Source organism: Pongo abelii, chromosome 19 (genome assembly GCF_028885655.2).
Source record: "Pongo abelii isolate AG06213 chromosome 19, NHGRI_mPonAbe1-v2.0_pri, whole genome shotgun sequence".
In the NCBI taxonomy this organism is placed as follows: Eukaryota; Metazoa; Chordata; class Mammalia; order Primates; family Hominidae; genus Pongo; species Pongo abelii.
The window spans coordinates 18,996,185-19,011,819 of NC_072004.2; the positions used below are offsets into that span (position 1 = coordinate 18,996,185).

The following is a 15,635-nucleotide window of genomic DNA, read 5'->3' on the forward strand; positions in this document are numbered from 1 at the left end:
CTGAAACGAGGTTCCCTTGAGCTGCTATGAACTACGATTGCGCCTCTGCACTCTAGCCTGGGCAACAGAGCAAGACTCCATCTCAAAAAAAAAAAAAAAAAAGAATTTTCAAGATGAGGGTTTTAATATGCCCAGCTCTGAAAATGCCATTGTTGTAAATATTACCAGCTGCCATTAAGAATAGAGCTCTTTTAATGTGTTTCTGAAAGGGGTCATTTTCATCAGATCCCAAGAGAGCAGTGGTAAACACTGGTTTTCCCCATGTATCACAAGTGTGTAGCCTCTTCTATTTAACTCCCCCATTTGTTTAAAAATGTTAACTTTGAATTTTGAATGATCAATGTTATTTTTTCAATTGTATTTAATAGATTATACATTTATAATACAAAATTCAAAAGATGAAAATCTTCATAATGATGTGCATACCTTGGATTCCTTTTCAGTTTACAAATATATAAAATTCTTTTTCATTACTCCTCTAGGAAATTGATGACAAACCACTGGGTTTATCAGTTTTTATTTTTTTATTTTTTTTTTGTGATGGAGTCTTGTTCAGTCGCCTAGGCTGGAGTGCAGTGGCGCGATCTTGGCTCACTGCAAGCTCCGCCTCCTGGGTTCACGCCATTCTCCTGCCTCAGCCTCCAAAGTAGCTGGGACTACAGGTGCCCACCACCACGCCTGGCGAATTTTTTTTTTTTTTTTTTTTTTAAAGTAGAGACGGGGTTTCACCATGTTAGCCAGGATGGTCTCAATCTCCTGACCTTGTGATCCACCCACCTGGGCCTCCCAAAGTGCTGGGATTACAGGCGTGAGCCACCACGCCCAGCCTATCAGTTTTTATTTATTTATTTATTTATTTATTTATTTATTTATTTATTTAGAGATGGGGTCTCACTCTGTTGCCCAGGCTGGAGTGCAATCACGCGATCGGCTCGCTGCAACCTCCACCTCCCAAGTTTAAGCAATTATCCTGCCTCAGCCTCTCAAGCAGCTGGGATTACAGGTGCCTGCCACTATGCCTGGCTAATTTTTGCGTTTTTAGTAGAGGTGGAGTTTCATCATGTTGGCCAGGCTGGTCTGGAACTCTTGACCTCAATTGATCCACCCACCCACCTCAGCCTCCCAAAGTGCTGGGATTACAGGCGTGAGCCACCACGCCTGGCCCATCAGTTTTAAGTCATCTACACAAATTTATTCTGTACATCAATGGGAAGAGCTCTGTACACATTTTTTTTTTTTTTTTTTTTTGAAATAGAGTCTTGCTCTGTCGTCCAGGCTGGAGAGTAGTGGCACAGTCTCAGCTAGCTCACTGCAGCCGCCACCTCCTGGGTTCAAGCAATTCTCTGATTCTCTTGCCTCAGCCTCCTAAGTAGCTGGGACTAGAGGCACGTGCCACCACGCCTGGCTAATTCTTTTTTGGGGTTTTTTTGTTTTTTGTTTTTTGTTTTGAGACGGAGTCTCACTTTGTCACCCAGGCTGGAGTCCAGTGGCTCAATCTCCACTCACTGCAACCTCCGCCTCCTGGGTTCAAGCGATTCTCCTGTCTCAGCCTCCCAAGTAGCTGGGACTACAGGCGCACCACCATGCCAGCTAATTTTTTGTATTTTTAGTAGAGACGGGGTTTCACCATGTTAGCCAAGATGGTCTCGATCTCCTGACCTCATGATCTGCCCACCTCAGCCTCCCAAAGTGCTGGGATTACAGACATGAGCCACCACGCCTGGCCGCTCTGTACACATTTAATAAAATGTCCTTCCTTCGTTGTTCCTACCTGTGACTAATTCTGCTTCTGACTTTCAGACCTTTTTAACTCTATCATTACAAGATATGGCAAGTCGTGTGCAGTTATCTGGACCTCAGGAGGCAGAAAAATATGTTCTGCACATGGTAAGTGGATTTTCTTTTTCTTTTTCTTTCTTTTTTTTTTTTTTTTTCTTTTTGAGGTGGAGTCTCGCTCTGTCACCAGGCTGGAGTGTAGTGGCACAGTCTTGGCTCACTGCAACCTCCACCTCCCGGATTCAAGTGATTCTCTTGCCTCAGCCTCCCGAGAGCTGGGACTACAGGCATGCGCCACCATGCCCGGCTAATTTTTTGTATTTTTAGTAGAGATGGGGTTTCACCATGTTGGTCAGGCTGGTCTCGAATTCCTGACCACGTGATCTGCCCGCCTTGGCCTCCCAAAGTGCTGGGATTATAGGCATGAGCCACCGTGCCTGGCCTGGATTTTCATTTTTTAAAAAATTAATTACTGGATTTTTGTTTCTGTAAGAGTAACAGATGTTCATTGTGGAAAATATTAAAAAGGAGAAAAGCCGGGGGAGCCTCCAAAGTCTACCACTATTGACAATTTGGTCTGTTTCCTTATCCATATGGTTTCTAGTTTTGGTGTGCTCATATGATATACACATCAGGCTTGCATCCTATTTGTGCTTCTTTTTTTTTTGGAGATGGCTTCATTTTGTTGCCCAGGCTGGAGTGCAGTGGTGCAATCTCGGCTCACTGCAGCCTCAATTCCCTGGGTTTAAGTAATCCGCCCACCTCAGCCTCCCAGGTAGCTGGGACTACAGGCATGTGTCACCATGCCTGACTAATTTTTGTATTTTTTTTGAAGAGATGGGGTTTCTCCATGTTGCCCAGGCTGGGCTTGAACTCCTAGGCTCAATCTGCCCTCCTGGGCCTCCCGAATTGTTGGGATTACATACGTGAGCCACTGCACCCAGCCCTGTACTCCTTATTATTTTCTTTTATTTTATTTTGAGGCGGACTCTCGCTCTGTTGCCCAGGCTGGAGTGCAGTGGTGTGATCTCAGCTCACTGCAACCCCTACCTCCAGGGTTCAAACAATTCTCCTGTCTCAGCCTCCCGAGTAGCTGGTATTACAGGTGGCTATATTTACATATTTTCATTATCAGAATTTTTGTAAACCTCATAACACTCATGAAATATTTGGGGTATATAAAGGTATAAGGTAGGGCTACTTTCTCTGCTTATCTGTGATGAGATCACAAGCTTTTGCCAGTACGTACATCAAGCAACTGCTGCAGCAAGAAATCTTGCCGAACAATGTTTGCTGAACTACACAATGTGCTTAGTGATATCATTGACTGACATTCTGACTCAGCCTCTTCCCTCACTGAGGGTTTTGGTCCATAAGCAGCATTGACATAAAGGAGGCCAGAGCACACACCCAGGACTTAGCACCCAGCTTAGGAAATGAGATAGCACCAGTGCCCTGACACTCCCTCTTTATCACCTCCCAGTTGCATTTCCCCACTCTTAGCCCCACCCCAACCAGGCAACCACTCCTGATTTGGATAAGCATTATTTAAATGACTATATGATAACCCACCACATTGATGTATTGTAATCTACCTACCTATTCAGTTACATAAGTACATAGTTCTGATCTGGTTTTAGTTCACGGAATACCTGTGTCCTCAGCTCAGGACAGGCAAAGCTTCATATGACCCCCTGTATGATTTCAGAATTAGGAGTAATAAAACTAGTTTCCCTTGTGATAACAGAGTACTGTATTTTGATTCATTGATTGATTGAGACAAGGTCTTGCTGTGTTGCCCAGGCTGGAGTGCAGTGGCATAATCATGGCTCACTGCAGCCTTGACTGCCTAGGCTTAAATGATCCTCTCACCTCAGCCTCCCAAGTAGCTGGGACTACAGATGTGTGCCACCACACCCGGCTAATTTTTAAATTTTTTGTAGAGGCAGAGTCTCTTTATGTTGGCCAGGCATAACTTGAGACTTCTGGCCTCAAGTGACCTTCCCACCTTGGCCTCCCAAAGTGCTGGGATTACAGCTGGATACAGCCACTGCACCCAGCTGAGTATTTCATTTTGATAGTTCAATTTACAAGTGTTCTAAAGGGTTTTTTGCTTCAACCTACCACTCAAAACATGCACACACCAAACAAAACCATATGTCTATGACTTGTGTCTGCTAAGAGCATCTTGGTAACCCCACAGGGGTTACACAGAATAAGTAAGCTATGGACGCTTTCCCCAAGAAATTCCCTCTTCAGTGGTGAGTGAGAAGAAATACATGACTGGTTATGACACCAGACAGAACATACTAGCTAGCAACACGTTGAGGGGTCAAAGTGGGTGTGAGTTTTGAACCCTGCTTAACCAGCCCAGACACCCTGACAGGCTCTGGAGCAGTGGTTCTCCTCTGAGGGTGATTTTGTCTGCCAGGAGACATTAGGCAACGTCTGGAAGCAGTTTTGGTTTTCACAGATGGGGGTGCTACTGGCATCTAATGGGTACAGGCCAGGGATGCTGCTAAACGTCCTACAGTACCCAGGACAGCCCACACACCAGAGCATTATCTGCCCCCAAATGTCAGGACTGCCAGGCTTGAAAAACCCTTCTGGAATGAAAGGTCTGTGAGACCAGGGTTGTTTTTTTGTTTTTTTGTTTTTGTTTTTGTTTTTTTTAAAGTAAACATTGGAAAAGTACACTTAAGTGTACAGCTAAACACATTTAAACAAAGATTCCAACACCTAGAAGAAGGAACAGAATATGACCAGCACCTGGAAAATATCCCTTGTGCCTGCTTCCAGCCCTGTGCCTCTCTAGAAAGGTTGTTCCATCCTGACTTCTTTTTTTTTTTTGAGACGGAGTCTGGCTCTGTTGCCCAGGCTGGAGTGCAGTGGTGTGATCTCGGCTCACTGCAAGCTCCGTCTCCCGGGTTCACGCCATTCTCCTGCCTCAGCCTCCCGAGTAGCTGGGACTACAGGCACCTGCCACTACGCCCGGCTAATTTTTTGTATTTTTAGTAGAGACGGGGTTTCACCGTGTTAGCCAAGATGGTCTTGATCTCCTGACTTCAGCCTCCCAAAGTGCTGGGATTACAGGCGTGAGCCACCGTGCCCGGCCTCCCATCCTGACTTCTAACATCCTATTTTAGTTCTGTTTGTTTCTGAGCTTGATGTAGAAGGAAATACACAGCACATTCTTTCTGGGAATCTGGTTTTTTGGCTCAGCATTGTGAGAGTCATGCGTGATGCTGTATGTAGCTGTAGTTCATTTGTTTTCAGGGCTACAATATTCCAGTGTTTGATACACTTTTCCATTTTAATTAGTTGGACAGGCTGGGCGTGGTGCCTGTAATCCGAGCACTTTGGGAGGCTGAGGCAGGCGGCTCACCTGAGGTCAGGAGTTCAAGACCAGCCTGGCCAACATGGTGAAACCCCATCTCTACTAAAAATACAAAAAAAATTAGCTAGGCGTGGTGGCAGGCTCCTGTAATCCCAGCTACTTGGGAGGCTGAGGCTGGAGAATCGCTCGAACCCAGGAGGCAGAGGTTGCAGTGACTGGAGATCACGCCATTGTACTCCAGCCTGGGTGATAAGAGCAAAACTGCATCTCCAAAAAAATAAATAGGCCGGGTATGGTGGCTCACACCTGTAATTCCAGCACTTTGGGAGGCTGAGGCAGGCAGATCATGAGCTCAGGAGATTGAGACCATCCTGGCTAACACAGTGAAACCCCATCTCTACTAAAAGTACAAAAATTAGCCAGGCGTGGTGGTGGGCGCCGGTAGTCCCACCTACTCCGGAGGCTGAAGCAGGTGAATGGCATGAACCTGGGAGGCGGAGCTTGCAGTGAGCTGAGATCGCGCCACTGCACTCCAGCCTGGGCAACAGTGCAAGACGCTGTCTCAAATAATGTAAATAAATAAATAAATAAATAGTTTGACATTGGGGTTGTTTCCAGTTCTGGTTTATTTATCATGAATAGTGCTGCTGTGATGAAGATAGGTCCAAATTTTACTTAGATACATTCCATCTGCTTAAAGAGGCAGCTCTCTGTGATCACATAGAGAACCATGCATTGTGTATAATATGTATTGGGCTGGTTGCTATTTCACTAAATAGCATCTATCCCTTCCAAAGCTACAGAGGAGTAGGCCAGCAGTTTCACTGCTAACAAATGGACAAGTTATTATCACTGTGTGGAACATCTTGTTAGGAATAAAATAACTGTTTTGTACTTTTATTGGTATCTCACTTTTTAACTTCACGGGCAGGATTTGGCTTTGAGGATCAGTCAAATAATTCCCCAGTAACTGATGCAAATAAATAATATATAGACCTTGAATCTGTCTTGGAATCCCCAGTGGTAGTAAAGTTTTCTTGAAGAATCAGAAGATAGTTTCCACTGGGATGAAAAGAAAACGTGTTAGGCTTTACTTTTTAAAATACAGTCGCCCAGCCTGGCCAACATGGCAAAACGTCGTCTCTACTAAAAATAAAAAAAAATTAGCTGGGCATGGTGGTGCGCACCTGTAGTCCCAGCTACTTAGGAGGCCGAGGCAGGAGAATCCCCTGAACCCAGGAGGTGGAGGTTGCAGTGAGCAGAGATCAAGCCACTGCACTCCAGCCCAGGCGACAGAGCAAGACCCCATCTCAAAAAAAAAAAAAAGGCAATGTAAGTTATATTTCAGTGCAGTTGATGTTGAAAAATGCAAGAGCACCCCAAACACATCATGCTAAGGGAAGCCAGACCACAAAAGATTACATAGTATATGATTCCATTCATATATCCAGAAAAGGCAAATCCATAAGAGACAAGAACAGATTGGTGGTTTCCAGGGGCTGGGAGGAGGAGGAGGGAATGGGGAGGGACTGCTAATGGGCCTAGGGCCTCTTTCTGGGGTGATGAAAATGCTCCAAAACTAGATAGAGATGGTGGTGGCACAACATTGTAGAATGCATTAAATGCCAGTTAATTGTTCACTTTAAAAAGGTAGGCCAGGCGCGATGGCCCATGCCTGTAATCCTAGCATTTTGGGAAGCCGAGGTGGGTGGATCACTTGAGGTTAAGAGTTCGAAACCAGCCTGGCCAACATGGTGAAACCCCGTGTTTATTAAAAATACAAAAAAATGGCTGGTCACGGTGGTTTACGCCTGTAATCCCAGCACTTTGGGAGGCCGAGGTGGGTGGATCACCTGAGGTCAGGAGTTGGAGACCAGCCTGACCAACATGGAGAAACCCTGTCTCTACTAAAAATACAAAATTAGCCAGACATGGTGGCGCATGCCTGTAATCCCAGCTACTTGGGAGGCTGAAGCAGGAGAACTGCTTGAACTCGGGAGGCGGAGGTTGGGGTGAGCTGAGATTGCGCCATTACACTCCAGCCTGGGCAACAAGAGCGAAACTCCATCTCAAAAAAAACAAAAAAAAAATTAGCCTGGTGTGGTGGTGGGCACCTGTAATCCCAGTTACTTGGGAGGCTGAGGCAGGAGAATTGCTTGAATCCTGGAGGCGGAGGTTGCAGTGAGCCGAGAACGCACCAGTGCACTCCAGCCTGGGGGACAGTGAGACTCCATCTCAAATAAATAAATAAATAAATAAATAAAATGGTTAATTATGTTGTGTGGACTTCACCTCAATAACAAAAATGCAAGGGCAGGGATTTTGTGTGTATCAGTTTTACACCTCTTAGCATCTACAATGGTGCCTAGCAAATAGTAGGTATTTAATAAATACTTGGATAAACAGATGGCACTTAAAAATATACAAGTTTATTTATATCCATGTTGCCTTCCATGCTTTTCTGTGATTATACTGGATGACTATTCATATAGCATTGAGGTCTAAACTGCTTTCCTGATTTTTTTTTTTTTTCTTTCTGTAGATAGAAGATGGTGAGATTTTTGCAAGTATTAACCAGAAGGACGGTATGGTCAGTTTCCATGATAACCCTGAAAAATATAATAACCCAGCGATGCTTCATAACATTGATCAGGAGGTAAACATGAATGCCAGGTTTTTATTTTTTTAATTGATGGTTGAGATGTATTTGAAAATTGCTCCTATGTTCCAGGATAATTTTAGTTTTAAGTACAGGTAGTTCCCAGTCTGTGAACATCTTAGTTACTAGAAAGTTAATTTCAAAATGGGCTGCTTAAGGAGAATTGCTTGAATCCTGGAGACAGGGGTTACAGTGAGCGGAGATTGTGCCACTGCCCTCCACCTTGGGTGACAGAGCAAGACTCTGTCTCAAGAAGAGCAACAACAACAACAACAAAAGAAACCCAGAATGGGCTGCTTAAAACTCTTCCGGGCCGGGTGTGGTGGCTCATGCCTATAATCCCAACACTTTGGGAGGCTGAGGTGGGTGGATCACCTGAGGTCAGGAGTTCAAGACCAGCCTGCCAACATGGCAAAACCCCGTCTCTACTAAAAATAAAAATAAAAATTAGCCGGGTGTGGTGGTGCACGCCTGTAATCCCAGCTATTCTGGAGGCTGAGGCAGGAAAATCTCTTAGAACCTGGGAGGCAGATGTTGCAGTAAGCTGAGATCGCACCACTGCACTCCAGCCTGGGCAACAGAGGGAGACTGTCTCAAAAAAACAAAACTCTCTCAGATTGTATGGCTATAAATAAATGGTGGGTTAGTTATCCCAGCTAGCTCATCAAAACCTCCCTTAACTCTGAAAACACTTAAAGGGCCTAGTATAATTTTATCTATTCCCAGCTGCCACTTACAACATAGAGCCTTGTGTTTTTGCTGAAATGTCTGTGGAGTTCCAGGTTGGGAGGTCAGGAAACATCTCTCTCTATGTGAGAAGCAGAGTCGGGGTGGCTGGAGGAGAAGAGCAAAGCCCTCCCTGACAGTCCCCTTTAGGCAACAGCCTGGCTGCAGCTGCAGCAGCCACCTCTGTGTCTCCTGAGGGCATGCTGCCCCTGATTCTGGGGGCTGAAGGGGGCGTTCTGTGGGTGGTCTGTGTTTCTTACCTCTGAGCAGGGAAGTGAACTGAATATTAAATCTCAGAAAACTATATATTTTTTGTAACTAATTTAATGGCAAAATGTCACCTGAAATGGTGTCTAGTCTTCATTTATCTCAGTGTGAATATACTCCAGTTTCACTGCAGAAGATACTATGTGTTTGATTATGAGGTTTGCCTAGATCCTGCTGGGTGGGATATTGGGTATTATACGATAGATGTATTAGCTTTCTGAGTCCAAAATACTCTGGCTCCAAAACCCATGTGGCCCCAGGGGTTTCAGATCAAGAGATTGTGAACCTATAGCACCCTTGTGAACAGTGTAAGTTAGAAAGGATGCAGCTGACCTAAACCCGCCGCTGACCACCTTCTAATGTGCCTGTCATGCAGATGCTGAAGTGCATTGAGCTGGATGAGCGGCTGAAAGCCATGGACCAGGAGATCACAGTGAACCCTCAGTTTGTACAAAAGGTGATGAGAGTTCCCTTATTTTAAGAAGTAGGCTGGGTGGAGAAGGAGGGGCGTTGTCACATCAGGCACAGGAACTAAGTTTCACGTTATTAAATATTTCTTGAGAACCTTACCAGTACGGTCATGGAGAAATATTAGTTGAGAGCATTTTCAGATGATGGCCTGGAAGTACACTTAGGGATGCTTAGGGTGGTTCCTGGAATTGCCTGCCCTTGTTCACAGGGGGCTTTGTTCTCGGAGGGACAGGATAACTGGTGTGCTTATTGGGCTGCCAGGGAACCCTTGATAAAAGCAAACATAAATACATAACTTCACTTTACCTTTACAGAGTATGGGCTCACAAGAAGATGATTCAGGAAACAAACCATCCAGTTATTCTTGAAACTAACATCCATCCTGAGCTAAACAAGAGAAACTACCATCTGGGCCAGTGACAAGTGTTCGGAGGGCAGCAGAGAGGACCAAGCCTGTGTCACCTGGAGACTAAGAAATTAAGTTTTGTTTTGACATCTTCAGTCCTGTGTGCTTTCAGAAAACCATTCTCTCTGCAAAGAAAGGAAACATTTGCAGACTTTAAAGTCTGTCGTGGATTTATTTATCCTCAGATTATTGTTATTGCATTAAATCTACCTTTTTGTTTTAAGTTGCTTGAACATTAATGTGTCTTCTGTATCACTTTTTTCTCCGCTGAAGTTTTTAATAAGCACATTCATTGTGAACAGAAATAGCTGGATTTTAGGAATTTTTGCAAGATTTGAATCTGAAAGGTTTTTGTTTATTGACAAATTTGTATATAAAAAAAATCTAAAAGTTGTAATCAGTGTCTTCAGAAAATGAAAAGAAAAGAAAGGCCAGACAGACACAGTGGCTCACACCTGTAATATCCTAGCACTTTGGGAGGCCCAGGCAGGATTGCTTGAGGCCAGGAATTCAGACCACCTTGGCCAACATAGTGAGACCCTGTCTCTGTTTACAAAAAAAAAAGGAGCATCCCTGAGGCATAAGCTAATTTTTAAAATTAAAATTAATATGCATATTAGTGAGAGTATGAGTTGTGGATTATGAGATGGCATTGGTGCTTCACTTTTTTTTTTTTTTTTTTTTTTTTTTAAGAGACAGGGTCTTTGTCACGTAGGCTGCAGTGCAATGGTGCCATCGTGGCTTACCTAAACTTCCCAGGCTCAGGTGATTCTCCTCCCTCAGCTTCCTAAGTAGCTGGGACTACAGGTGAGCACCACCACAGCCAGCTTAGCCAGGTTTTTTTTTTTTGTAGAGATGGGGTTTTGCCGTGTTGTGCAGGTGGTGTCAAAAGCACTTTCCAACCTTTAGTGGGCACTACACTTTTGTAGTCTTGAAAATGGCTTTTTTCCCCCTCTTGACTTGCAGTTTTTAGGAGACAAATGGCAGGCTTTCCCACTTTTTCTTGTCAAAGGATTTCAGGTAAACTGATAGTTGCATTTTGATTTATGTTGAGGGCTTCTCCTGTCACAGGAATTTGCACTAGGATTTACTGATTTAGCCCTGGAATGGTGTGGAGCAGAATAAAGTGTGGTCAGGTTAAAACACATCCAATTTGGTCCTTAAAAAACATCTGTCTCTTACTACAAACATTCAATTCTTAAAATGTTTCAAGTTGTCTGGTAAGGTATATTTTCATTATTTAAAAAAGAAACCTCAGCTGGGCGCAGTGGCTCATGCCTGTAATCCCAGCACTCTGGGAGGCCAAGGCAGGTGATCACCTGAGGTCAGTAGTTTGAGACCAGCCTGGGCAACATGGGGAAACCCCATCTCTACTAAAAATACAAAAAATGAGCCGGGCATGGTGGTGGGTGCCCGTAATTTCAGCTACTCAGGAGGCTGAGGCAGGAGAATCGCTTGAATCCGGGAGGCGGAGGTTGCAGTGAGCCAAGATCGTGCCACTGCACTCCAGCCTGGGTGGCAAGAGCAAGACTCTGTATTAAAACAAAACAAAACAAAACAAAACTCATGAGTCACATAAAAAGTTACCCTAATAGAGCCCATACTTAGGCTCTGGAGGTCACATGGCCTATTGTAACTGTGGCCGTGTTAGTAGTAAAACTTTATTTATAAAAAGTAGGCAGTGGCAGGCACGGTGGCTCACGCCTGTAATCCCAGCACTGTGGGAGGCCAAGGCAGGCGGATCACCTGAGGTCAGGAGTTTGAGACCAGCCTGGCCAACATAGTGAAACCCCGTCTCTACTAAAAATACAAAAATTAGCCAGGTGTGGTGGCAGGTGCCTGTAATCCCAGCTACTCAGGAGGCTGAGGCAGAAGAATCGCTTGAACCCAGGAGGTGGAGGTTGCAGTGAGCCAAGATCATGCCATTGCACTCCAGCCTGGGCAACAACAGCAAAACTCCATCTCAAAAAAAAAAAAAAAAAAAAAAAAAAAAAAAAAAAAAAAAAAAAAGGAGGCGGCAGGCTAGGTCTGACCTAAAGCCTGTATTTTGCTGACCCATCAACTAAACTGTCAAATTCTCTAGCACTTGAATTAGGACTATTTGTGGGTTGCATCCCTTTCACTTGTTTACGTATACCTGCACTTAGGAAACAAAATATTTAATGGGAAATGATCTTTTATCTGTGTCATGAATTACAGACCCTGTTTTATTTTTAAAAAACAATTAGCTTCTCATTTATCTGGATCTGAAATCAAAATCACTTAGAATGTGTCTGCGAATTGCTAGTACTTGTCAGTCGTGACTATATAAGTGAAAAGTAACTCTATTGTGAGCTGCTAATGATGTGGATGCTATTATAATTTCTTTCCCAAGGTGAATTCATTAAAATACTGCATTTTTTGGAAACTTTGAACTGAAAGGGGATATGTTATTTAGAACCTTGTCCTAGTACCTGCAAACCCTGAGTCAGTGTTTGAGGGGAGTGCTGGCTGGTCACAATCGTTTCAGCTTTGAATCCTCTGTTCTGTGTTCTGCTTTGTGATTCTTGGGCTAGACCTCTGCAAACCAGCAGGAAGGGGATTAGAGCTCGGGGGAGAAAGCGACAGGCTCCCTGCATCTGCCTCTGTTGAGCAGTATGGTCCAGGCAAGTCTGCTTCCAGTGTGCAGTTTCCCCCATGCTCTTAGAATCAGCCTCAGCACAGCCCCTTAGAGATACAGGGACCCAGGAGGCAGGCCTCCCCCATCTTCCCACTGCGCCCTCCTTCAGAATTTTAAATTCTATTCATCCCAGTCTTTTCCCTTTGTTCTCCAACCCCTAAGGGGTGGTATCTGCTCACTGTAGCTACTACCTCAGTGAGACTCCTCAATTTTTTTTTTTTTTTTGAGATGGAGTCTCACTCTTGCCCAGGGTGGAGTGAAGTGGGTGTGATCTCAGCTCACTGCAACCTCCACCTCCTGGGTTCAAGCAATTCTCCTGCCTCAGCCTCCCTAGTAGCTGGGATTACAGGTACCCACCACACGCCTAGCTAACTTTTGCATTTTACTAGAGAGGGTTTCGCCATGTTGGCCCGGCTAGGCTCAAACTCCTGACCTCAAGCAATCCACCCACCTTGGCCTCCCAAAGTGCTGGGATCACAGGTGTTAAGCCACCGCACCCAGCCGATTTTTTTTGTTTCTTCTACCGCAGTACTTTTATTTTTCCTTACACAATGACGTGTTGCTGGGGCCTGATGTTCTCACATAACAGTAAAAAAAGAAAATGTGTTGTCATCTCAAAGAATCAAGAATTGAGTACAAGAAAACCCTACATAAATAAAAGGATGAATACATTTACAGGTGGAAATGCAAACTAATTCCAACTCAAGACAAGTAGCTCATGGCGTTCTGGCATGAAAACATCAGCTAAGAAAGGAAACTTGGTCCTATGGCTTGGACTTTTCCAACCCTGATAGACTGGCAAGACAGTAACAATTGGTTCAGGACCCCTTACCAGGCTCTACAGCAGAACACTCTGCCCTGACACATGAATACACTGCACAGATCGGAGACTGCTGGCCACACAGACTCACCAAGCTAACGACCTGTCTTCCACAAGCCAGTTCTTACCTCAGCCATGAAGTGACCAAGCCACATGTACTAAGGGTTGAAATAAAAAATATGTATAGGGTATTACACAAATACCAAGGAGAACAGTTAACTTGAATACAAAGTCAAAATTAGCAACAAGTTTTACAATCCAGTGCTGATGTTGGATACAAACCTTAAGGACACATTTCTTTTTGAAGGCTTATTCCAGTTTCGTGAGGCTAGTATGAGGTGTATGCATTTGCCAGGGGCAAATTTTTTTTTTTTCTTTTGAGACAGAGTTTCGCTCTGTCGCCCAGGCTGGAGTGCAGTGGCACGATCTCCTCTCACTGCAAGCTCCACCTCTCGGGTTCACGCCATTCTTCTGCCTCAGCCTCCCGAGTAGCTGGGACTACAGGCGCCTGCCACCACGCTCGGCTAATTTTTTTGTATTTTTAGTAGAGATGGGGTTTCACCATGATAGCCAGGATGGTCTTGATCTCCTGACCTTGTGATCCGCCCACCTCGGCCTCCCAAAGTGCTGGGATTACAGGCGTGAGCCACCGCGCCAGGCCTCCAAGGGTAAATTTATACTCTGGAATTAACCCATGCAGCAAATGCTATGCATCGGCTCACAGTCCGTTTAAAAGCATTTGTGGTGGACGATGGAGGGGCCTGACTCGTCTTACTTCTGCTTGCTGATCCACATCTGCTGGAAGGTAGACAGTGAGGCCAGGATGGAACTGCTGATCCACACCGAGTACTTGCGCTTGGGGCGAGGCACAATGATCTTGATCTTCGTGGTGCTGGGCGCCAGGGCAGTGATCTTCTTGCCCCAGTACATGGTGGTGCCGCCAGACAGCACGTGTTGGCATATAGGTCTTTGCAGATGTCCACATCACACTTCATGATGGAGTTGAAGGTGGTCTTGTAGATGCTGCAAGATTCCATGCCCAGGAAGGAAGGCTGGAACAGTGCCTCCAGACACTGGAACTGCTCGTTGCCAGTGGCGATGACCTGGCCATAGGGCACCTCATAGCTCTTCTCCAGGGACGAGAAGGATGCAGCGGTGGCCATCTCCTGCTTGAAGGGCAACACAGCTTCTCCTTGTCATGCTTGATCTCCTGCTTGGCCATGGTGATCGAGCTGTTGTAGCCAAGCTTGGTGAGGATCTTCATGGGGTTGTCAGGTCCTGGCCAGCCAGGTCCAGACACAGGATGCCATGGGGGAGGGTATAGCCCTTGTAGATGGGTACCATGTGGGTGACCCCATCTCCAAAGTCCAGGACAATGCCAGTGGTGTGCCCAGAGGTGTAGACGGACAGCATGGCCTGGATGGCCACATACATGGCCCAGGCGTTAAAGGTCTCAAACATGATCTGAGTTATCTTCTCTCTGTTGACCTTGGGGTTCAGGGGGGCCTTGGTCAGCAGCACTAGGTGCTCCTCTGGGGCCACGTGCAGCTCACTGCAGAAGGTGTGGTGCCAGATCTTCTCCATGTCATCTGTATTAGTCCATTTTCACGCTGCTGATAAAGACATACCTGAGACTGGACAATTTACAAAAGAAAGAGGCCTAATGGACTTACAGTTCCAGGTGGCTGGGGAGGCCTCACAGTCATGGCGGGAGGCAAGTCACGTCTTACACAAATGGCAGCAGGCAGAAAGAGAGCTTGTGCAGGGAAACTCCCATCTTAAAAACCATCAAATCGGCCAGGCACGGTGGCTCACGCCTGTAATCCCAGCACTTTGTTTGGGAGGCCAAGGCAGGCAAATCATGAGGTCAGGAGATCGAGACCATCCTGGCTAACATGGTAAAACCCTGTCTCTACTAAAAATATGGAAAATTAGCCGGGCATGGTGGCACCTGCCTGTAGTCCCAGCTACTCGGGAGGCTGAGGCAGAAGAATCGCTTGAATCCGGGAGGTGGAGCTTGCAGTGAGCCAAGATGGCACCACTGCGCTCCAGCCTGGGTGACAGAGTGAGACTCCATCTCAAAAAAAACAAAAAAAACAAAAAAAACACAAAACAAAATATGAAGTTTTGGGTTTGTAAGTCCTAAGTTTCTGGGTTCCAACCTGAATTGGTACCCACTTTGTGGAAGGTTATGTTATTTGGACCTAAGTCTGAGCAGTTGCAAAGGGGCCAGAGAAAATAAATGACTAGGTAAATCAGATCTCTGTGAATAAAAAAATGTGATGGCTATCTTTTTAAGTAACTGAATTACTCAATGATAGTGAACAAAGACAAAATCCTATCTGTATCGTTTCCTAACATCAAAGGCTGAAATCAGAGAACTTTAATTGCAAAAAGCATTTAATAAGTCTGAATCCATAGACTGGCTCTACAGTTGATTGTTAGACTAAAATTTCTACACTTGGTATTTAATAGGCACTAGTAGTAGATTAAAACACAAAAGGCATAGCAGAT

The 15,635-nt window shown here is 45.1% G+C and overlaps 1 protein-coding gene and 1 pseudogene across 3 annotated transcripts in view; one reads left to right on the top strand and one right to left on the bottom strand.

Moving 5' to 3' along the window:
* The window catches only part of COPS3 (COP9 signalosome subunit 3), a 34,849-nt gene extending 24,984 nt beyond the window's left edge, over positions 1–9,865 (top strand). For all 3 annotated transcript variants that reach the window (XM_054535094.2, XM_063717824.1, NM_001131111.1), the window contains 4 exon segments: positions 1,801–1,887; positions 7,656–7,769; positions 9,142–9,222; positions 9,551–9,865. In XM_054535094.2, the coding sequence (XP_054391069.1) occupies positions 1,801–1,887; positions 7,656–7,769; positions 9,142–9,222; positions 9,551–9,604 (336 nt within the window). In that variant the 3' untranslated portion in view covers positions 9,605–9,865.
* Positions 9,866–13,892: 4,027 nt separating this feature from the next.
* Positions 13,893–14,913, bottom strand: LOC100433858 (actin, cytoplasmic 2-like; annotated as a pseudogene).
* Positions 14,914–15,635: the final 722 nt, after the last annotated feature.